At 37.6% G+C, this 23,385-nt stretch overlaps 1 protein-coding gene across 1 annotated transcript in view; it reads right to left on the bottom strand.

The window, feature by feature from the left end:
• Positions 1–3,098: 3,098 nt before the first annotated feature.
• Positions 3,099–23,385, bottom strand: part of LOC104464294 (collagen alpha-3(IV) chain-like) — a gene marked incomplete at its 5' end in the record, with an annotated part of 41,997 nt that continues 21,710 nt past the window's right edge. The window contains 22 exons of the mRNA XM_010076957.1: positions 3,099–3,183; positions 3,428–3,600; positions 4,907–5,021; positions 6,210–6,387; positions 7,745–7,957; positions 8,547–8,645; positions 9,599–9,718; positions 9,835–9,906; positions 11,214–11,286; positions 11,719–11,849; positions 12,516–12,692; positions 13,687–13,737; positions 14,726–14,824; positions 15,816–15,896; positions 16,174–16,300; positions 17,369–17,508; positions 17,896–17,985; positions 19,505–19,603; positions 20,287–20,421; positions 20,954–21,043; positions 22,122–22,289; positions 23,148–23,183. Of these exons, the coding sequence (XP_010075259.1) occupies positions 3,099–3,183; positions 3,428–3,600; positions 4,907–5,021; positions 6,210–6,387; positions 7,745–7,957; positions 8,547–8,645; positions 9,599–9,718; positions 9,835–9,906; positions 11,214–11,286; positions 11,719–11,849; positions 12,516–12,692; positions 13,687–13,737; positions 14,726–14,824; positions 15,816–15,896; positions 16,174–16,300; positions 17,369–17,508; positions 17,896–17,985; positions 19,505–19,603; positions 20,287–20,421; positions 20,954–21,043; positions 22,122–22,289; positions 23,148–23,183 (2,552 nt within the window). The remainder of the gene's footprint in view (positions 3,184–3,427; positions 3,601–4,906; positions 5,022–6,209; positions 6,388–7,744; positions 7,958–8,546; positions 8,646–9,598; positions 9,719–9,834; positions 9,907–11,213; positions 11,287–11,718; positions 11,850–12,515; positions 12,693–13,686; positions 13,738–14,725; positions 14,825–15,815; positions 15,897–16,173; positions 16,301–17,368; positions 17,509–17,895; positions 17,986–19,504; positions 19,604–20,286; positions 20,422–20,953; positions 21,044–22,121; positions 22,290–23,147; positions 23,184–23,385) is intronic.

Genomic DNA, 23,385 nt, shown 5'->3' with positions numbered 1-23,385 from the left:
TCGTGACACCGGGGCTGCTGGTGTCCCATCAGCCAGCCTTCTTCATCTTCCTAGTTTTTCCTCAGTGTCATCACATCCCCTTCTCTCGTACTATTTCTGTCAACAGCAGCTTGCCCCCCACCTGTGCTTCGTGCATATGAATCCAGGAGAAAATACAAATGAACACAGCAGAAGAGAAGAACATGGCTGAGTTGTTCCAGATCAAAACCACTGTGTGTCACCAGCTCGTCCTGCTGTCCTATGTAGAAATATGTCTAGGAAGAAAGGCAGCATGCAGAGATCCAGCTTGGGTATCTACACTGAAGTGCTGGACTTCTCGTGTTGTCCAAGTAGGAAAGAGGGAGCATCTTTCTGAGGGCAAACTCCACCTACTGACTTTTAACCACATGACACTTTTTTTTGGTAAATAATATTATGCATAGGTATTGGAAAAGATCACTAGCACTGGGAAGAACAAAAGAACACGTGAAATGAGTCCTTTATTTAATCAAAATATTTTTATTTGGCTGTATTTAGCAGAAGGTTTGCTTTCCTCCTTTCTCCCCCCTCAGCCATTTGCTCATTATTTCTGATTTCTCATGCTTCCATTCTTTCAGTACAATATATTAACACCTTGCACCTCTTCCGCATTTTCCAGTTAAGGCTCTCAAAGCATTTACAGACAAGAGTTAACTAATCTTCACAACAATCATTAGCAGTAGGGAAGTAGAATGATCTGCATCTGCAGAGAGAAGTTAAGATCAACTTTTTTTTCAAGTTTTTCTTCACTTTTCAGAGTCCAGCTTGTATTACGCTGGGCTTGATAAATGTATGTGTCCCTGCAGTTGCGTTTCATGCTTTTGAAAGAAAGCCTGAGTTTGAGCACTCTGAAGCTATTTATGAAAATCTTTCTTTAGTAACTTGTTGAAGGCCACACAATAAGTGAGCAGTGGAATCCAAAATTGGGAACAAGGCATAACTTCCAGCTATGTGCTGCACGAGCAACGTTAACTCTTTGTAACTTACCTTTGGACTTTAAAAACACAATCCATTCCCTTCTCCATACACGTTATCCGCTACTGACCATTTCCAGCAGACTTCAACCTCAGCTACTTACTTACATTCTGCATTTTACTAGCAAGTTTTACATGAGGGTCTTCACAGTCATCAATTGTATACAGTATACAATGCCTTTGGGTGACTGCTATCAGCCTTAATAGAAAAAAAAACAACCCCAAAACCAACAACCTAACAAGCACTGGGTGTGGATTTTATCTTTGAGTATTTAAAGCAAACTTCAGAGTTAAATAGAAAAATCTAATATGTGATGGTTTTAAGGAAAACACCCCCATCCCCAAACCTGGTTCAAATGGAAGACTAAATATTATCTTGACATTAACACCTTCTTATCAGTAGTGCATCTGCATAGAGATTCTTCATAAAAACCTGCAAATTCACAATTATACCTTGCAAACAGAAGTACTATGACTGTTCAAGCAAACAATAATTTAAAAATACGCATTCAGTTCATGTAAATGGTATCTTCACGTTAGCTCCATCAGAAGATACTGGCATGAGACACAGATTAAACTTTTTCTTAGTTAGGTTAACACTGAAAATTCAAACAGTCAGACAAACACAATGCAAGTATTTCAACAGAAACAATATAAAATGTCACTGGCTTAAAAAAGATCTAAATGAGAATTCTTAGTTACTTCAATGAATTGCTATACCCTACATTTAAAATTATGCATTTACAGAAATATTTAGATGAATTAGGCTTCTTTTATAATACTAAATACTGGAATTCTGATAGATTGTGCAAGTATTTAAAAAAAACATTTTAAATGTTAACATTACAATTTTAAATAGCCTTGCAAGTGCAATGTTATAAATATAAAAAAAAAACCTCAGAGCTACAATTTTATATAAGTTATACGAGTAAATGAAAGTGCTTTTCAAGTATGTTCATGTACAGTTGGATTCTCTTGTATAAGTCAGTGCTCAGATGGTACAATTTAAATAGTCTTTTTAAAATTTTGGATGCATGCTTTAACTGGATGGAATAAATGGTTTCATTTGCAGAAATGTGTGATAAATATTTAAATATGGAATAAAAATTGTGATAAATATTTAAATATAGAATATTATAAAATGTGAATGTTATATCTTTTGTTATCTATTAAAAATAAAATAGAAAGAGATCACATCTGATGGGTGTGTGATAACCTGACAATGCCATGGGAGCCCTTGAGCCATACAGTAATTGCTAATTCAATCAAAATCCCAAAATATGATATGCTAAATAGTTATTCTTCAGTAGAGACAGAAGCATGTGATCATAAAAAAGGCCTAATACTGTCAACTTTTGAAGAATTCAAAAGATCTCATGATCTGTGCCAAAAGCCATGGAATCTAATGAAAACTTTCCAACACTTTCATTAGTCAGCCCGTAGCCGTAGTCACTCTGGAGAACACATCTAGTGCATGTCAGCACTGGACTGGCTGCCCAGTGCACAGTGTAGCTCCCTTTCTGGCTGGTCAAGAACCATTATTATTATAGTGATACAAAAAAGATTGTATTCCTCTTTGCCAGCCAGAGGAAGGGTGAGGTAAGTGGGGAGATGCTTGTTTATTAGACAAGAAAACCAAAACAACCCTAAATGAATCAATATATATTTAAAAGTCCACTGAAAATACTTCCTATTGGACCCTATCTCTCATAAGTGCCGGATTTTAATTTTAAATTATATCCACTTTGAACACTGAACATATGTAAGCTGATATTAGAGCATTTAGTTTGTCTTGCAGTTTGAAAAGCACGTGACACAAGGCAGCATTAACACCTTTCATTAAAGATCTGGTAATGCCATGGTTTTATCATTAAGTTGTACCTTAGAAATGACACAGTTCAGGAGCAGCCTCTGCAGACTGCCCTTACAAGCTTTCTCCAATAAAGTGCTTTGTCATTTGCCAAAGACAAAAGTCAAACTGTTGCCCTACCTCACCACAGGGCAGCACTGGCAGTTTATAATTTTCTTTCCAGATGCAGTTGGACTTTAATAAATTATAGCTCTTCAGAGTTAGGCAATTCTTTGTAATAAAAGCAGAGTTTCATTTTAGACTGGTCTCTTCATGCAGACCTGACAACGGCTGATGATATTTTCTAGTTCTCCTGCTTTCAAAGTCTGTGGCAGAGGTTTCCTAGAAGAAATAAAACAAACATTTACTTTTTCTTTAAAAAAAACCATAGAGACTATGAAACTTTGGATATGGAACTACTGACAACAACACTGAAATCCTTGGCTCACTTAAGGTGTCTTTGTGTGACGAATGACCATAAACCTAACAACAAGGGATCTCTAAACTGATGGGAATTACCTGGGGCACCCCTTGGACACTTGCAACATGAATGTGATGCATGTGGATGAAGGGAAGTACGGTTTACCTGAACATTCTTCTTGGATTTAATGATGCCAACCAGAAGCTGTAGGAATTTGTGTAGTAGTTGCAGGTCCCCCTACCATGGCACTCTATGAATGGGATGGCTCGAAATTCTTCCAAACAAGATCCAGGAGATGCCAATGCTTGGCCAGAAGCTTCTGAGCCGGCACTTGTATACTGTAACCACCAATAAATTTTTAATGAGAACTTGTCCATCAGCTTTTAGTAAACTGCAGGAAAAAAAAAAATCTCTTTCTAAACCATACCATGTGTTCTGTGGTATATCTTGGACAAAACAAAATGAACACAGATTAGTTTTATCAAACTTATAATAAAGCACAGAAGCCTTACAAAAATTCAAGCACAGTTATAGCATTTCTTAAGTCCCTGCAAAGGCTTTTTTTTGCTCCGTGAGAAGGCATGAAACTGTTACCAGTATAAAGAGTAGAAAGTAGCTGGCACCTGTCCACTTGAGGACTACAGTAACTGAATTACAAATAAGCCAAATCCCCTATTTAGTGTCTGTTCGTATTCTTTGTTGCATTGATTGCTTCTCCAAACACAAAAAGCAAAGGAAGCATTTTCCTTCTCTGATGTTGGTAAATGCTTGTAGAAATAGTTCTAAAATAATTTATAACCGTAGAAAATTGGCTAGAAAATATCATTTAAATTTGCTGATGTTGGAAATAAGCAAATGACTTTAACCAGCTGCTGGAAAGAGTCTCTTGTTCTTTTCCAAGATTATTACTACTTGGGGCCAAATCCCAACAAATTTCACACTAGACCTAAAAGGACTTTACATCATGCAAAAAAGAGGCGTTTTTAATTCTGTGATTTATCTTCATTTGCTGGCATCCGTATGACATCCCACAGGCATGGATAACAAAGATGAAGTGCTGCGTCTCCTAGTATAGATACACCCTTGTTCCCATAATCAGTTTTCAATTTGCAGTTACATTATGAACTTTCTTCACTCATATCTTGTTATGGCATCAAAATTGCTGAGGCAGTCTTTTGTAGACAGTGTGGTACATTTGTTTTGATTTTAGCGTTCTGTGGAGTTCAGCCCCAAGATCCAATTTATGAAAGAACTGCCTAGCATGGAAGAGGGTCAGTTATTTCTGTGTATTTGTGTTCAGGACTGGTTTAACCACTCCACTCGCCAAAACCTGTTTCTTAGGTCTTAGCAGTACTCATGAAAATGAGAGCATGCAGTTATTTTTGTCAGATTAAAATCCTACGGTTCTTCTTTCATCTTTTCCCCTTTTCCTCCTGCCACCTGTTTTTGAGGACAGATCAGAATAGTTGTTCCTATGCATCTGGCATTGAATATGAGTTAGTAGAATTATTGTCTACTTCTTGTCAAAGTTAAAAAAAAAAAGAATTGAACAATTATTAAGAAGCAAATGAGCTATGGGCAAATGAAAACACCAATGAAAGTGAGAGGACATAAAATTAATAATTCAAGTTTTTATATCCTTACCATAACAAAAGAAAAACCCTTCCAGAGAGATATCCAGCCTTCTGGACATGCAGGAACTACAGTTGTTTGGCTGTGAACTGCTATTACCATTGCAGCTCCTTCACAAACAACACACCTATGAGAAGAAACGTGCTTACATTCAGTGCAGCTATGAGGGAAAACATGAAAGTAGAGAAGAATTTTATCTTCTAGGATAGCAGCTACCTAAAGGCAGGGCTTACTATAAATGTTAGAACTCACACAGGTTTTCTCTGTTTAATGAGATGAGTAAAATTATGGTAACACAAATACCTTGCTTTGCAATTGCTTTGCAATCACTACTAGTAACACCAGATAAAAAATTGGTCTAAAATGGGAATTAGTCCCACAACATTTGAGCTTCTTAGTTTTGTCTTACTGAAGTAACAAGTTAAATTTTACCTTCTTCATGTGCTCACTACTTTATTTTGTTATGGTTTAGATCTAAGTTCTGTACCTTTATTTGCTAAGATTAGAAAAAGTAATCTTTATGTCCTAAATGAAGAAACTATGAAGCTGAGCTACTAGATTGCAACACCTGGGTAGGTCAGGCTAGAAGACAGACTGCAAAGCTTGCCTTCCCATCTTTGATTTTCTACTCTTGGTCTTTCATCCCCTTAAGATGCCCTTCATCCTTCTCAGCTGTTCTAAAACAACTAGAAAGGGCCACATTTGCACAAGATGAAGAAACTATGAAGCTGAGCTACTAGATTGCAACACCTGGGTAGGTCAGGCTAGGAGACAGACTGCAAAGCTTGCCTTCCCATCTTTGATTTTCTACTCTTGGTCTTTCATCCCCTTAAGATGCCCTTCATCCTTCTCAGCTGTTCTAAAGCCTCTCTGTGCCTCTTGCACAAGGGTGTTTTATAGCAGAGAGCCTTCAGCCCGTTACAATGTTCTTCAGCCACTACAGTAAACGTATCACACATAACTGAAAGCAGAACTTGATTTGTACTGTATTCCAAATAATGAAGCTGTCTTTATTTCATTTTAGTCTGCCTCCAATATTAACAATAGGTTTTTAAAAAAATATCCCTGCAATCAGTAGGATTGTCTGCCATCTTCTCACGTCAGCTATGCAAATTAAGCCCTGTGGTGGGACCCTAGCTTTAATCCAAGTTTTCTTGGAGTATCGCTGAATATCTGACATATTCAGGTGAGTAATCAAAAACAGTGCCTCTACTGGCTGAGATGGGCAGGTTTTTGCCCAAGATTTGCCATTCAAAACAATTTATGATGTCTTTGTGGTTCCAGGCCAGAAGAACTAAAATTCTTATACTCTTACCTGCTTATGTGGGGCTCTAGTGCCCTGCCAGAAATTGGTGCCATGTCCACTGGCATTACTGCTGCAGTTGACAGCCAGTATGAATAGTCATTGCGAGAAGCAAAACTACAAACATCATTGGTGTTACAGAATAAGAATGGCATGGTGGAAAATCTCTGCAAGCAGCTACCAGCTGTTCCTAAAAGACAAAAGAGGAGAGGTTTGTGACAGTATCCTGGTTTCAGCTGGCACCGCATTAACTTTCTTCATGGTGGCTAGCGTGAGGCTGTGTTTTGGATTTGTGCTGAGCAGACGGTTGATAACATACTGATGGTTAGAGTTGCTGCCAGGACAGTCAAGGACTTTTCAACTTCTCTGCTGTGCCAGTGTCTGCAGGGACAGAAGAAGCTGTGAGAGAGCACAGCCCCAATTACTAGCCCAGGATTTGACCTTAGGTTTAGGACTGAGATCCAAATTGGCCAGTAGTCTATTCCATATCATGCACATCATTCCCAGTGTATAGGTGAGGATTGGTCTGGAAGCTGGGTCTCTCTTGCTCCAGGTTGCCTCCCTCTGGATCACCCCTCTCTCAGGGTCATCTCAGTCTCTCAGACACTCAGGCTCTTATCTCCATTCTGGGATTGCAGTTTTGGGACTCTCCCTGCTCTGGGATCGTTAGCCGGGAATGGGCTGAGCCTTGGTCATCAAGTGGTGAGCAGTTTCACTGTGTATCACTCATTTGTATATATTACTATTATTATCATCATTATTATTATTTCCAATATTATTGTAGTTTAGTCATTAGATTGTTCTTATTTCAACCCACAACTCTCTTTTCCCTTCACCCCTTTAATTCTCTCGCCCATCTCCAGGACAGGGGAACATAAGCGAGCAGCTGTGTTGTGTAAAACTACAACAGACAGATAGGAGATTATTTAGTGCAGTGAACAGAAGAGACACACGATGGCATCCAATCTACTATAGTGAGAATTAAACCAGTTGGTAACTACACAGAGGTAAGTGTTTTGTACACTGGAATTACCCAAAAGCAAAATGCTTATGGTATATCTAAAAATATGTATACAAAAATAACGGGTAAGAACAAAATCTGTTAAAATAACATCATCTTTTTGAACGTTATCAGTCCTTGACACAGTGGTAGGGATTCAGATGCTTAAACAAAAGCTTCTGGTGCCATTTTTTACACCCTAAAGCATCCCATTTGGTCTCCAAAAAACCAAGATTCTCTCTCAGATCCTGTGTTATTACTGTCATGTGTGCAGATGTCAACATTTATACTAGACATCATCCATAAGTAACTGATTTCCTCCTCAAAAATGTCTAGGGATAGCAAAAAGGGGATAAAGGACTGCAGGAAAGAAAGGTGTCTTTCAAGCCACAATTCCTGAATTGTCTCAGAGCAGCAGACCACTCTGAAGACTGATGTTTCAAACCAGTGTTCATCTCAGACACTTGGTGTGAGTTTGCTTTTATGACAACTTAGCATTACTGGACTCTAAATAAAAACAATCTGAAATTTTTTACCAATACAGTACCAAGATCTTGGCCATGGGCTCGTTCATTTCCTTGTACAAAAAGCAGTGAATAGCCGACATAGATCTGCGATGTCCCATGTGGGCATGAAGGAATCTTTGTTGATTGACTATGCCGGGTAAAGATAAAACCTCTTCTTGTTGGACCGGCAATGGTAGTACCTGGTGATCCAGGTAACCCCTGCAGACCTGGAAAGCCAATCAGTCCAGGTTGTCCTGTGGAGGGGAAAGATATATGACTGCAAATATAATAATTCTGTTTGAATTTTTACTTCATTTAAATTAGTGGAACCACTTGAAAACTAACAAAAAATATCAATAAGAAGGTGCAACTTGAAAATTGTTAGCATTTGTTGATAGATGTATTAACTCTTCAGACCTAGCTCAGGTAGCTTTATATTGCATAGTTTCATTGAAGAGTGAGGTATTTTAAAGAACCATGGCCATTTTTACCAAAAAAAAGTTGTAGAGTAAAAACATTTGATCATGACTACATAAAAATATGTAGTTCTATTTTGATGCCATAAAAAGGCACACTGATACCTAGAGATTTCAAGTGGATCAATAAATGTGGTTAACAACAGAGGAGCACACTCAAGGCATATTTTTGTAAATGATTTTTTCAACTGTGAACATGCATCTGTTAAAAGCTAAGAATGTGCTTACATGTGCTTGTGGCCCTAAAGCTAATGTAAATGTTACAGAATCTCAATACATGCAAGAGGAAGTTTTTAAAGAAATCAGGAATACAGTTTATCTGTAAATTCCATAGCAGGAGTCAAATAGAGATGTCTGCTTCCTGTACCTCTTTGTCCTGGAAATCCCCTGTCTCCTTTTGGACCAGGTGGTCCTGGTTGACCTGGATGACCAAAACTTCCTGGTAGGCCTTTTACTCCTTTAGGTCCTAAATTGCAATCAAGAAAAAATCAGAATCATATAGCAGTAGTTGTTCTAGATTTTAATAAATGTTAATGAATAAAGTTAAAATCCCTATGTAAATGTAGCTGCATTAGCCCCATCAGCATGAATTTACTAAGTTTTGAGATTGTCTGTAGTGTTACTGTCACCATATTCCCATCAGGAAGATTGCAAGGAAATACTGAATGTATTGCAGAAAGATATCATTCTCATAAGAAATGTTTACAGAAACCAAGGAAATAGCCTTTTTTTTAGCATGTGTTATACAACAGAAATACTTAAAATATTAGTAACAGGCCATAATTATCTTGGTCATGGTTTGTAATTCTATAAATAATACAGCTCCTTTGTAAAACATCTTTAAGGAAAGTGTAAAAGAACAATTCTTTAATGCCTGCTTTGTTATGCTGGAGGCAACGGTCTTCTGGCAAGCCTGCCCCCCTGAGGAGCTCCCTTCCTGGGGTGGGAAGCTGTGGCATTGAGAAGGGTGGCCAAGTACCCACTGCACACCCACCTCATCCTCCCTGCTCCTTGGTTCCCCATTCCCCACATCTGTGTCAGGCTTCACCTCTAGTGCCAACGGAGAAGTAGCCAGCTTTGCCTTTCCAACCCCAGACTATGACAGATATGATCACTTTGTAGCACATCTAGAGTACTTCTATTATGTGTGGTAATTTCCCCCCCAAAAATGACAAACATCCTGAGCACGGTTCTGGTTATATGAAAATGGTGAATGTTTTGCTCCAAGTTTACTTTTTATTCCATTATTTTGCTTAGGCTTATGTTGAGGCAGAAACTTACTCATTGACTGCAAGGGTGGAGGGCAGATGGAATTGGGACAAGTTATAAGGTTGTCAACAAGGTAAAAAGAGCTATTTTTAAATACAGAGAGGTTTTTTTAAAGACATGAATTTTCTATGCAGAAGCATGTTTTCCCACCTTGTAGTCCAGGAATCCCTTGAATTCCTTGATCACCCGGTGTTCCTGGGATTCCTGGCAGTCCAGGAGGACCCTTGCTTCCTGGGATGGAGAATATTCTCCCAGGGACTCCGGGTGGACCTAGCAGCAAAAACATAATGAAGAGCTATTGGTTTATGTTAAAAGAAAGCCAACAAACTACAAATGAAACCAATCAACCTAAGTCAGCTGGTATTAGAATGAGAAGGGTTGGTTACCACGCTGGCCCTTTGGTCCCCTTGGCCCTTCTGCACCTTGTGGTCCAGGAGGTCCTTGATTACCCTTTTCTCCTAAAAAAGAAGATTGAAGATAGATCTGTCTGGTTTAAAATGTCAAAACAACTGTCAAAGTTTCAGAAGCTTATTTAAGAGTGCTGCATGATCTGTGCAACCTTCCCAAAGAGTAACACAGCCTGTAGACTCATTTGAAATGTGAAAGTGGACTTCTACATCTCTTCTGTTACTGCATAATTTATAGGCCAAGTCCACTCAGTTTACAGATGTTTCCATGCCTATCTTCAAATAATGGCTGGTCCCATAAACCTAGATTAAAATCTCAATTTTAGACTGTGTCCTTTTTATCTTATGTGTTTTGTCACCGAGTTTGCAGGTCAAGTGCTGCCTTCAATGATGCTATGTAGTTCAACTCCGTTTAAACCCAGTTATGCTGATAGCTGTTAGGAGGGTTGTACAGTCTTCAAAGCATTTGAAACTTAATAAGCAGTTCTTTTCACTGTGCAAAATATGAGGTTACATTTAGAATATTCTCCACAGCTCCTGGAAATAAAAATAGTATTTTTATCATCAAGTCAGGAGACTTGGCTGACTATGCCACAAAATGAGAGTTTTTTCCTTAAGAAAGTGTAATTACTGTCTGTACACTGACTTTTCAAATTAGAACAAATTTAAATCCACAATAATTAGCATGGAACACAAATCAGTAGGTTAAACAGGTAATGACAATTTCGTGTCACTGTAAATAATTCAACTGAAAAATGAGAATACTGAGTAATGCAAACCTGTATCAGATTTAAATCACTAGAAAAATGTCTAAATTAAAAGGATTTTTAGCCAGCTACTGATCCAACTAGCCCTCAAGAATATGAAATTAATGAAGCAAATACATTTCAAAGTTCGTCTGCTGATAAACTGGTCAATTAGATTAGACTTGGAACTATTCTTACGACAAACAGAGGACCCAGTGCTCTGTGTTGTAACTATGATTAAAAGCTCTTAAGTTCTATAGCTAAGAGGTTGCCAAAAAGTCACATCTGTGGAGTGGCATTTCTAATTATCAGACTCAGTCCCAAAGTCCTTACCCATTATTAGTCACTATGGGCAAACTTGTTTTGAATTTGCCTGGAATGAAGACCACTGAGTTTCAGCCCTTCCTCACTTTAACACCATAACATCTAACTCAAAGAAAATGCTTTCTTAGTGAACGCTTTCATTTATAGCTGACCTACACCCTGCTCTTGATGGAGAAACCTCATGTCTCTCAGACCACACCTGGTGCTATTGCACAAATACTATTATAACACAACATGTAAATGATTGCATTTGGCACATAGAAGTGTATGTAATGAATATATGAATACCTTTTACACCTGGAAATCCACGAAATCCAGGGTCCCCTCTAGCACCAGGATAACCTGATCGACCTTCTATTCCCTGCAAATCAGGTAACACCAATAGTAAATGGAAGCAGCATCTGCATGCTATGAAGAAGATTTTCTTTTTTGTTCAGAATATTCAAAGCATTACGTTCACAGAATATGCTACTACTAGAATTATCTGCTCCACTTGTGAGCATGTTAGAAATGGTCATATAATTAATATTATTCTGTAATACAGAACAGCCAAGGAAATGATAAGCCAAAAATTAACAATAATTTATTTTTGGTCCACTTAAGTCCATAAAAACTACTTTTCATATCCTTTGTCATATCTTTCCACTATTACGAGGTCTTTTGGGGAGGATGTGGGGCTTTTTGTTTTGGTTTGCTGTTTGTTTGTTTGCTTTTAAATTGTCCTCAGTGTTATTTTCATGGTAAGAGCAAATTAACAATGGAGTAAGGAACAAGCAATATTTCTTTCACTGACTTTTGGACCGGGAAGACCAATGTCGCCGGCTGGGCCTGTTGGCCCTGGTATGCCATCTGCCCCTCTAACACCTTTGCTTCCTTTCATGCTGGGAGTGGAAAGACCAGGAGGCCCTGGAAAACCAGGAGCACCTGTACAGAAACATCAGAGTAAGTAAAGACTCCTGCCAACAGCATTTCACATACATTACGTACCATGCAGTTAAACATTCAATGACCCTATAATGGTACTCATCTTTACCACCTCAGTGATTCGCAAGGAAATGTACCCATTTTAAAAATCAAGTCATTTTTCCTAGCCTGCTAATTTAATCTGAGATCTGAGCTGAGTTCTTGCAGTACTCTATAGCACTACAGTTTTTTGAATATCCTCCAGTTGTTACAGTGATGCCTGTAATCACAGAATCATAGAATCATTTAGGTTGGAAAAGACCTTTAAGATCATTGACTCCAACCATAAACCTAACACTGCCAAGTCCACCGCTAAACCATGTCTCAAAGTGCCACATCTACACATTCATGCCGTCTCAATTCTCTAAAGTTGGATTTCAGCTGCCCTATAGACCACATGGAAAGAAAGCAAAATAATGTAATTGAGTGGGCTGCAAATTAAGTTACATGACACTGCATAGACCATCATGGTGTTTGCAATGGTAACATTGCATTCACTGGTAAAGGTACCTGTTTAATTATGAAGCTGTCTTGGGGGAAGACCCCTTTCAACTTTGAGTTCTGGACAGGCTGACTTCTGCTTTCAATTATATCATTTCAGCTAAATAAGGAGTTATAACAACATACCTGGTCTTCCATCTGCACCAGCAACACCTCTGTTCCCTTTTTGGCCAGTAATTGCCATGCCTGTTGTGCCTTGAAATCCAGGTAACCCCACTAAGCCAGGAGGTCCAACGGGTCCTTGATCACCCCGATGACCTTTCACACCTGGTGGCCCAGGAAAACCAGGCAGTCCCATGTCCCCTTTGATTCCTGCAAAGTATAAGTATTGCATTCGCAGAGAGCTGTCAAGATGGTAAGATGAGGTGACTACACAGAATACATGCATTTACTACACCGCAAAGGTGGAATTCAGCCTTTGATTTCAGTACGGAGAAGTCCTCAAAGCCACCTTGCTACTGTAAAGCACAATAGTTGTGAGAAGACAGGACTCACTGCAAGGCTGGGTACACACCAGTCTGTTTTTTTCCCTTTTTCCTCTCCACTTCAGAGATTGCTCATACAAAGGAATAAACTTGAGAGGAGGGTAGAAAGACCAGAGCAGGGAATATTTATTGATGCATAAGCAGAAGAAATGCTTATTTGAACATTAGAAATGGCAAATCTTTTAAAACTAAATTCCAGATAAAAGCATCAACACGATGCTTACAACAGAGACTGCTCCAAAAGGATATTGTTCTAAGGTCAATCTTACAGTGCATGATCTATACATGGAGGATATGAAAAGATAATTTTCTTTAAAGTAAAGCAAATCAATGGATTTCTACCAGTAATAGAATTACAATGCAAAACCTAAAATATGGGAAGAGTCCCCTCGGTCAACTGTTCATCGATATAAAAGGGGAGAGGAACAAAAAATGCAATCACTGCAGCTTTCCTACAGTATGCTTAGTATTCAGGATCATCATCTGTTTTCATTAGAACGCACTCTTGCTAATCAAGTTACATATAAAAATAAAATTTCAAAAGCTTTAGAATGTGTATATCACCTTCATAAAACCATACAAGTTAGCTTATTTACTTCCCTTTTACAATAGTCTTAACTTTACCAGCAAGAACTGTTGACATTTAATATAAAGCACCAAATCATTGATCAAAAGCACAGATTCACTCTTGATTTCCTCTGATACTCTTGGTGCCACTTCAAGCATCCAAAAACAGGAGGCAACATAAAAGTTGAAGATTATGATTCTGATATTTAAAAATGAAGCTTTTGCTTTCTGAAAAGACAACTCACCTCTACGACCAGGAATACCTCGAAGGCCAGGGATTCCTCTCCCTGGTGCTCCTATAAAATATTAGGTCATATTATACTCAAAGTCCTGAATAATTGTTAGAAAACATCATAGTTGTCTAATATTTCATACAATTCTTCACAATTCTCTGAATCAAAACGTAGATTTTAGTTATATGTAAAATATAATTGATTATTTCACTTTCTTCTACCCAGAAATACAAATTAAATTAGTAAGTTTTTCTTTATAGTAGGAGCTCTTATTGATCGATCATATTTGAGGTACATTCTACAATAATAAGCTTTATCTTTTTGCAGATGAAAAAAGACAGAATAAAAATCTGTATATAAGTTATTTACTAACAGAAATAGAAGAATAAATGTAAATACCTAGAAAAGAAAATAAGTTAATTCAATAACTTCAAACTTAATATGAAAAAACTTACTAAATACAATGAATGCCTTCTCAGTATTCTCTTTATACTAATATGCAAAGAAACATTTTTACTGTAAAATATGAAAACACTTTCCATCAGAATACAGTGGAGGACTAAATCTATCTGTGAACGTTGATGACATCAGCAGTGACATTTAAATGAAAGGTTTTACAAGCCAAGGGCCAGGTCATGGAAACCTTCACTATTCATGTAAGTAAACACTCTGATTCCTTTTATCCTGTTTCCACATAAGAGGGGAGACTCCTTCAAAAGGATTTTCGTTCCTTTCATCTCTTTGAGATTAAACACATAAGAACTGTTAACAGCAATACTGTAGTTCCTGCAGACACTAACATTTTTAGGTGATGTTATGACAAATCACATGTATAAGAGAGCAGTGACATATGCATTTTGGTTGTTGATAGCATGTACAACAATTACATAAAAAACCCCATTAATTATGTAAAAGTGGAAAACCATCTACTTATAAATTTATCTTTGGCTCCACAGAAGCTCGTTATTAATTCTTCACAAAAAATCCTTGTCAGTTTAACTAGGAAAAAAAACAACTGTAAAATAGAATGGAAATATTTCACTGGTGTTACCTGGTTCTCCCTTTATTCCCGGGGGACCAGGCATACCATCCTGACCTTGAAAACCTCTTTCACCAACAAGACCATTTTTTCCAGGGTCTCCAACAGCACCTGTGAATTATAATGGACCATAATATCATTTTTACTTCTATTATTTTGCATTTCAAAGGGAAAAGATATGAGTCCCCTTTATTAAAATTTAATCATTTTAGATACTTCAAAGATATAACTGTGTTGGTATACAAACACTTGCAAAGAGCAGCACATAATTTTTATCGAGCTCGCTGGCAATGGATTTAACACCCCCACTATTTTCACGGGCAATAACCTCTTGTCTTTCAAAGACATTTTAGGACCCTGCTTTTGATTTAACCCATGCTGGTTGGAATCCACGCAGGCACTGGGGATTCTCTACCTGGCTATTTTACAAATTCAAGATTTCTTTAAACAGGGAGTGGATTCTGATCTTTGCTAACTCTGCTGATAAGTTAGTGCAAGTTCACTCAAGTTTACAAAACCACAATGTCATAATTTTGATGAGGATCACTGAATGTAAGAGCATTCAATGCTCTTTTTGAAGACAATGACTGGCATTTTATTAAAGTCTGCATTGCATGCCTCTCTGTTGCTGCATATTTACATGCTCTCCCTTATGTATGTTTTGAATGCTTTGATCTTTTCTGTTGCTTTAGCAAATAACTACAACTCTGTCCCTTCTTTTCTCCTGAATTCGTTTTCCTCTCCTCCTCATCTAGCTACATCTTAGTTTATTATTCTTTTAGGAGGTAGAACAAGCCTTTCCTACAATTGTGTGGATATCACATCTTGAGACCTTTGTATAAAAAAAAAAAAAAAGCAAAAAGCTTTACAATACTGAAAGAAAATTAAAACTTCTTGCCTTAGCTGAACAGGTAACATTGAAAACAGGATGTTAAAGACCTTAGCTAGAACCAGAGAAGGTAGACAAAGCCTCCAACTAACATAAAGAGAAACTGCATTTGCATCAGTTAAATTCTGAAAAGCTCAGAAGAACATCAACTGCCTCGTTACAAAGAAAATAAACCAGGTGGCAGTAATTTGGGGGAGATGCTATATACCATACCAGGAGGGCCTGCAACACCCTGTTGTCCTGGGCGGCCCTGCCGTCCTTTAACACCAATACCTCCAGGAGGTCCAAGCTTCCCTGTAAGAAGAAAGGTTGTGGGAGAGGAGAAAAGGCATTATCACTAGATCTAGACTCATTCTGAGAACTTTGCTATCATTTGTGCTTCGAACAGCTGCAAAAGATCTCTAGCTGACATAAGCTAGCCTGGCTGCACTGACTACAAAGGAGTTCTTCAGGTTTTACAGCAGTTGAATATAAATGTGTCACCCCACAGGCACCCTGTGTAATTTATTGAAAAATTATCTTCTTTTAGAAGTATGTCAACATCTCACCACCCCTCCAAAACAAAACGTACCTGGGATTCCTACACCTCCAGTTTCCCCTCTGATCCCTTGTGGTCCTGGTATGCCTTCCTGTCCTGGATGACCTTGGGATCCTTTTTCTCCATTGCTGCCCAAAACTCCTGGGGGGCCTGGATCTCCCTGAGAAGTAGCAGTTGCACAAAACCAGGTAAAGAATCACTTTACATTAAATACATTACGTTCCATATTTGAACAACAGAAAAATTATACATAATTTTAAAGGTTAAGTGTAATGATGGTTCATTATGATTTTCAGACAAAAATCAAAGTAGACCAATATGAAGTCTTCTCGTAATACCACTAATGCTTTAAACATAGCTAAGAAAAAAAGATCTCTCTTTAATCTGTACAAACCAATTTCAGTCTTTAGATGTTTTCACTGGTATATAGACTTACTTTCAATTTTATTCTAACAGCTTCTCTTTTGATCCAAGCACACAATCCTTATATAATATGCAGCTATACAAAATACCAAATTGCATATTTTTCCTTGAATTCCGACTGACTTTCATGACAATAATCTCATTGTGGCTACCCAGCTAATACAGAAAATAAACAGATTACAGGAGTTATAGTAGAGTTTACAGCCTCAACTGTGTATTTTAGATAATCTCCTATGTAACAAGACTCCCAGTTGTTCAACAACCAGAATATGTAGAGTAAAAGTGTACCCAATTGACCTAACTTAAAAGATATTGGTTTTTTTTCTTAGCAATATATATTACTGTACATAATATATACTGAACATAATATATATTGCTAAGAAAAAAACAATTCAGCTTGTGTAATGATATTGATAGACTGTAAAAAACCAGACCAATTTTAGATTACAAAACTTGCATTTGGTACGATTATGTTTTTCTGAACTTTTTAATGTATGAGTATTCCTATTGTTGACTTTTCAAGTCCAAGTCCTTGTTCTTAATGGATTAGCAACTTCCACAGAAACAAAGTTATTTCCAAGATCTTCCATCTTTATAAATAAAAAATTCTTTCACTAAGGGAAAAAAGAGATGTAATGAACTCAAAAATTTCTCCAGAGTAATGCCACAACAGTATTTTTGTATTTCTTATCACTAAGAAATCACCTACTTCTGCAAACTCTGCAGCTCTTGCTTACATGTTGTTTCTGTTAGTCAAAGGCTCTGCTTATTGCCTAATATGATAATGTTTCCATTGCCTTTATACCTTTGGACCAGGTTCTCCGGGAGGCCCAGGAGATGGGTACCCAGGATCTCCTTTGTTACCTGGAAAGCCACCATAGCCTGGTGGACCAGGGTCACCTGATGGTCCTGGAAAGCCTGGAGATCCCTTCTGTCCTTTTGGACCTGGAAAAATACAGATACTAGTACCACTCTTAAAAGGAGCCTAATTGCATCCCACACCTTGTGTTTTGTGAACTACTGCTTGTATATTCAGATATTAATTCTTCTTTAAAGATAATTTACACAGCCGGTGCTTTTATTTGTAAGCTCATTAAAAAGAGGTTCTTACATGTAACAATATATATAAATGAAAGAAGTTATATTTCATTCAGAGAGAGGGAGAACTGCCTTCTGCAAGTCAAGCAAATGCCGGGGTGGTGAGAAGTCTATAGGTACTGCAAAGAATAAATCCCAGTCTATCGTGTAGTGCGCTTACAGTAACTGCTCAGATCTGTGCAAATGCTTCCATACTACTGTGTGAATTTGTAATATGGCTTAAGAGAAAATGACCTGGAATTCCCATGTCCCCTTTGTCTCCTGGTGCACCTGGGAATCCTTGTCCTCCAGGAATCCCTGGAAGACCCATAAATCCTTTGATACCTGCAAGATGAAGAAACAAGTGTAATCTTCACATGTCTGCTTTAGACACTGGCTGGCTGGTAGAGCTGTCATGAATACAGAATCCTCTAACGCACAGCTTGTCATGGCATCTTATTATTTTATAAATCAACATGCAGCCTCCTGCCCCAGACACAGATAAAATTATCATTATTGTCGTCAGAAATTCAAGGAAATAACAAGTACCTTATATATCAACATTAAAATTAAGGTTTGTGACCACAGCACTTAGGGGTAGCAACTGAAACATACTTTGGCAAATTTTGATCAAGATCATGAATCTGTATTTATGCACTGGACTCTCCTTTCATTGTCCCTGAGTTCAGTCTGATTTCTGGGCATTTCACAATCAAATTACTACTTACTCGTTATGCAATTATCACAACTAGTATTCTCAAGAGCTTTTTCTTATAAGGCTTAGGCACTTTTTGCCCCGCTCATTTATGTTTAGCTTAATTTAGCAAAATTAGCACTCAGTTTAATGACTGCAAGATCTAGTTGCATCTAGAATGTCCAGATGTCTAAATTCCAGGGTACTAGCAATGCCTGAACATTTAGGAAGGTGAGGTCTTATTTTCTTCCATAAAAAGTTAGGGAGTAGTGGAACATTTGCAGTTTTTCCTGTGATGGCTACACTGCAATGACTACAAAGGATGTTAAGGACAGAATATAGCAGTGATGCTATAATGACATATAGCATGGATAATTGCCATCATGAGAGGAGCCACTTTGATTACCAATTTAAAATTATTTCTAATTGTCACCATTTTTATGTATCTAATTATAGTGTCATATGGTTTTCCAGAAAGAAGTTATGTCAAAGAATCAAGAATACAGAATACAGGGAAGTAAAGATGTTTTATTAGCATTAATTTCAAAAAAACAGATGCATGGTCTCTCAAAGGTCAACATGTATCATTATGTATGAGGTTATGGTAATGGCAGAGCAAAACTTTGTGAAATTGCTTAGGTAGTTTTATAATTCATGTAGGTTCTTTCTAAGTCTGCTTTTCACTGATGATCCAGTAACTTTCAAACTACAAGCCAAACATGTAGATTTTGAAAAGGGAAATAAAATCAATCTGAAATAAAAAAAGCTTCTGAAATGTTTTTGTGCACAATTGTAATGTTCGTATTTTGGGATTCTTACTTTTTTTTTTAATAATACTGGGAATTCTAACTTCCCTTTTCTAAATACTGATTTTTATTCATTTGCCTCATCAGCTTTTAGATTTTAAGGTTATTATTATTCAGGAGTTAATATTATTTTCTATTTATCACCACAAACAATGGTCTATATTTGGAAGGAAACAAAAAATCATTTGGTGGTAGCTGCTATGACTTTCAAATAGCAGCTTTTGAAATCGCCCAGTTTCAGGATTCAGCATTAATACAGAGAATGTAGTGCTGCTGCTGGAGCTGAGTTTATGAGCTAGCATTGAGGGAATATTATATCTGCTCTTCACATGATACAGTAATTTGCAATATACATATTCCATACCTGGTAGACCAGGTATTCCTTCAGACCCATCAAGACCTGGGGGACCTTGCACACCAGCATCTCCTTTTTCTCCTTTTAGACCCATTCTTCCTTGAACTCCTAAAACAAAGTTTCATTTAAAAAAAAATTACAGAACAACATCTTAGAATACAAGTTTTATGTAAAGATTAAAGTTTTATAACTCTTAAAGCTAATGAAGCAGAAGAGGAACACAGGATTTTCACTTTGTGAACACATGTAACAAAGACACAAGCTCACAGTTAATGCCTTCCATATTTCTCTTATGGAGACAAAAGGAAGTTTCTGAAAGCTTCCATATGAAAATGTCTACACAAAAAGCCACATAGCATTAGTTAAGCATGTACAGTTCATATACAGAGAGTCTATACTAATATTGCAAACAAAGGAATTCTTCTGACAGGTATTTCTAAGCAGACTCAATTTCTCTGCACACCCATTTCTGTGCTCATGGGCTACTAAACGTGTAAAAAGATGAATGTATAGCATAAATGTATATAAGCCTCCTAGTACTACTATCATATAATTACTGGTTTAACATTACAGTAAGAGGATTTTTAAGGAATATGGACTTCTTAAAATGGAAATAAATATTCAGTGTAATATCCAACCATTCCATAAATACAAAGGCAGTTAGAGTGTCCAACAAGAATTATTTCAAAGCCATGTGAATACTCTCAGTGGTAATTTTCTTCCATGTTTTAGAACTGCAACACAGATGACAACCTTAACTAGTTTTGAATGACAGAACAATGAATGTGTACCTTTTAAGCCTTGTTCTCCTTTATTCCCAATACCAACCAAAGTCTCAGATGGTCCAGGAAAACCTTTATCACCTGGTTTGCCTTTTGCTCCAAGAAACCCTTTTCTTCCCTTTAGTCCTGGAAAGCCAGAAGAACCTGAAAGAAAATATAATGAAGTTTTCTGAAGAAATCTGACTAGACGATAGCATAAAGGAAGCAATGAAACTCCTGTCTTCAAGGGCAACTACATATGTAAATATAAATTCCAAATCCACAACCTAAATTTGCTTCTTAATTACTCCAATGAGCACAGATTATGGCAAGAGATGGTAATTACTTCTTATACTGAATATGTATAATCTTCTATCTGCTGAATATATCTGTATTTGGAACATGAATGGGATGGAAAAGTAATAGAGCAAAAAAGTTCTCTGCTCTTGATTTAGCAAATCGCCAGCCACTTTTACAACTACCAATTCAAAACTGTAAAAACAACAAAATAACATTGGCATTTAGTTGGTAGACTGCACATACACAGAAACCAAAGACTTACAAGACTCAAAGAAATTCCAGTATGACACATGTACTCAGGAGTGATAACATACATCAAGATGCATCACAAGACTACTTCAGCACGGAAGTTCATATATTCTAAGTAATAATGAAGGCAGATACTAAGGCCACTTGCCTCTGATACCCGGGTTGCCTGGTCTTCCAATCATGCCAGGGGGTCCAGGAATTCCTAACAGGCCCATTGTACCTGGCTCTCCCCTCGCGCCTGTGGAATTGAAGCAATAGGAACATATTTGTTAGTATTTTATCAGTGAAACAGAACATTACTTCAGAAAACTATGTCCTGTCATTTAAGTGTTTAATTGCTTATTTTATTTTTTCTCCATTTCTATAACATAGTGTCCAAGCCAGTTTTTCAATCTTTAACTGCATGAATAGCACTTACACATAAAGTAACCGCCGAACTACCTGATTAGCAGCTATGACAGCTTCTGTCAATGAATGAAATAACTGACAATGAGGGTATCTGAGGTAACCACATAGGGATGGAAGACCTGTCATAGGATGTATGGGAAAGACATTCCTTTCTGGCTCAGGAGTTGAAGGCCAGCTGGGACAAGACAACTCCCCTCAAATGACATCAGAAGGCTAGGTTTGCATAACTGAGTCAAGTGGTACATGTTTATCGTTAGTTTTATAGGTTGTATATATAAAACAGTATGTACCATCTCCTTCCCACAGAATAATGAAGGATTTGACATTAGTGAAAAATCTTTGTTAGAGGTAAGAAGCATTACATACCTGATTTATTCTACAAATCAAATTTGAACACATTTCTGAAAAACACCTACAAGGATTACCTTACTTAAAGCTAGTTCTGGTTAACCTGACAGAGCTTGATCTGACTAAACTCTGTCAGACTCAAGACATGAATTTGCTTTTTAAGAAAAAGAAGACAGCATTGACAAGCTATCTGTTTGAAAAGGGATGCCGAGTAAGAACTAAACAATTTACACTTCCATTATGCTGGGTGGTTGCTTTGAATGTTAACTATTTTATGTTCTTTTGCAAGAACACGTCTTGTACAAAAAACAATGTAAGGTCGCCGTCTCCTCTTGGAAGACTATTATAGAAAATTCAGTACTGTACCATGACAGCTTCAAGATATGCTCGTCATTTCGAGCATGATGATTTATTTGTTTTCCATATAGATCTCAATGATATATGAAAGCTGTTGATGGAAAAATATTTCAGCATCTTCAATTTGGAAAAGCACGACTGACACCTTTTTGCAGAGTCTGACTTAATTTCTACATCAAAACAAGTATTTGGAGAAGCCTTACCTGGCACACCAGAGATTCCTGGTCTTCCAGACTGTCCCTTGGGACCAGGCAATCCTGTATTTCCCTGAAGACCTATTAATCCAGGTTCCCCAGGTTTTCCATAGATTCCTGGGATACTCAAGCCAGGAGGACCTAGTTTTCCTTTTGAACCTTGTGAACCTCTTCCTCCTAAGAAAAATGCATGACAGTGTAGTATGATACAGCTGTCTGGAAAATAAACCTTCATCTCTATCTTGCCATTACAAGCATTAAAATCTTCTTGAAGTCTGCTGGTTTGAGGGCTAAACATTAGATCTGTAAGACAACATACACGTTCACGAAATCTTAAAAAGAGTTGTGGGTTGTTTTTGTTTTAAAGGGCAAAAAAAAAAGGGCAAGAGTAGACAATTCTGTTCTTTCTCAGAAAAAGAAGTCCAAACACGAAAACCCCACCAATTCTGCATCCATTCTCTTAAAAAAAAAATCCTTTTGAGATCATATATAGGAGGAGGACTGTGCTGGGTACCCAAATGTGCTTCTTCTTTTGGAACAAAAAATCATACACAGTATATGCAGGTACTTTTGAGACCCTAAACTGGTTTTCTACCTAGCTGAGCTCTTCCTCTGTTTTGTTTCTTTATCAATCACATTGCACATTGCACAAAGGAATCTAAGTTCAGCCCCATGTAGGAGACGTGACTGAAATATCCTTTTTACTGCGGAATTTGGGCAAGCTTGTGATTACACTCTGAACTGTACAACGGAATATGAATCCTAATCCATCTTAATCAGTGGATGTGTTTCCTCCCATCTGCACAAAGTGCATCTTTTAAATGGGCTCACATTTTCTTGCGTACTATCCTATAACCAATATCCAGAAACAACTTCAGCTCCCTCAGGCCACTGGAAGGCAGAAACACAAGCCAGACACACCCGGCCAAATGATATATTTGATTCAGAAGGTCCTACCTGGTGGGCCTGTAGCTCCCTGGCCACCTGGCAAACCTGGCAGACCAATACGACATTCAGCAGGTTTCCCAGGAAAACCTGGATCTCCAGGAACTCCAGGTGAGCCACGATCCCCTAAAAGAAAGGAGACTGGATTCACAATTATTTCAGTGGAAGTTTCAGGCTCTAAGTCAACATTGTTTGACTTGGCTTCCCTTTCCTTAAAATAAGTTGCTATGCTCCTTGAGCTTGTTTGACAAGAGTACCTGCTAGGCCATCATCACCATCATGTCCAGCAAGCCCTGGTAGGCCTGGAAGTCCTGGAAATCCAGTATCA

This window comes from Pterocles gutturalis, unplaced genomic scaffold, assembly GCF_000699245.1.
Source record: "Pterocles gutturalis isolate BGI_N339 unplaced genomic scaffold, ASM69924v1 scaffold11103, whole genome shotgun sequence".
Lineage (NCBI taxonomy): Eukaryota > Metazoa > Chordata > Aves > Pterocliformes > Pteroclidae > Pterocles > Pterocles gutturalis.
This window is presented reverse-complemented; position numbering and strand designations above follow the sequence as displayed.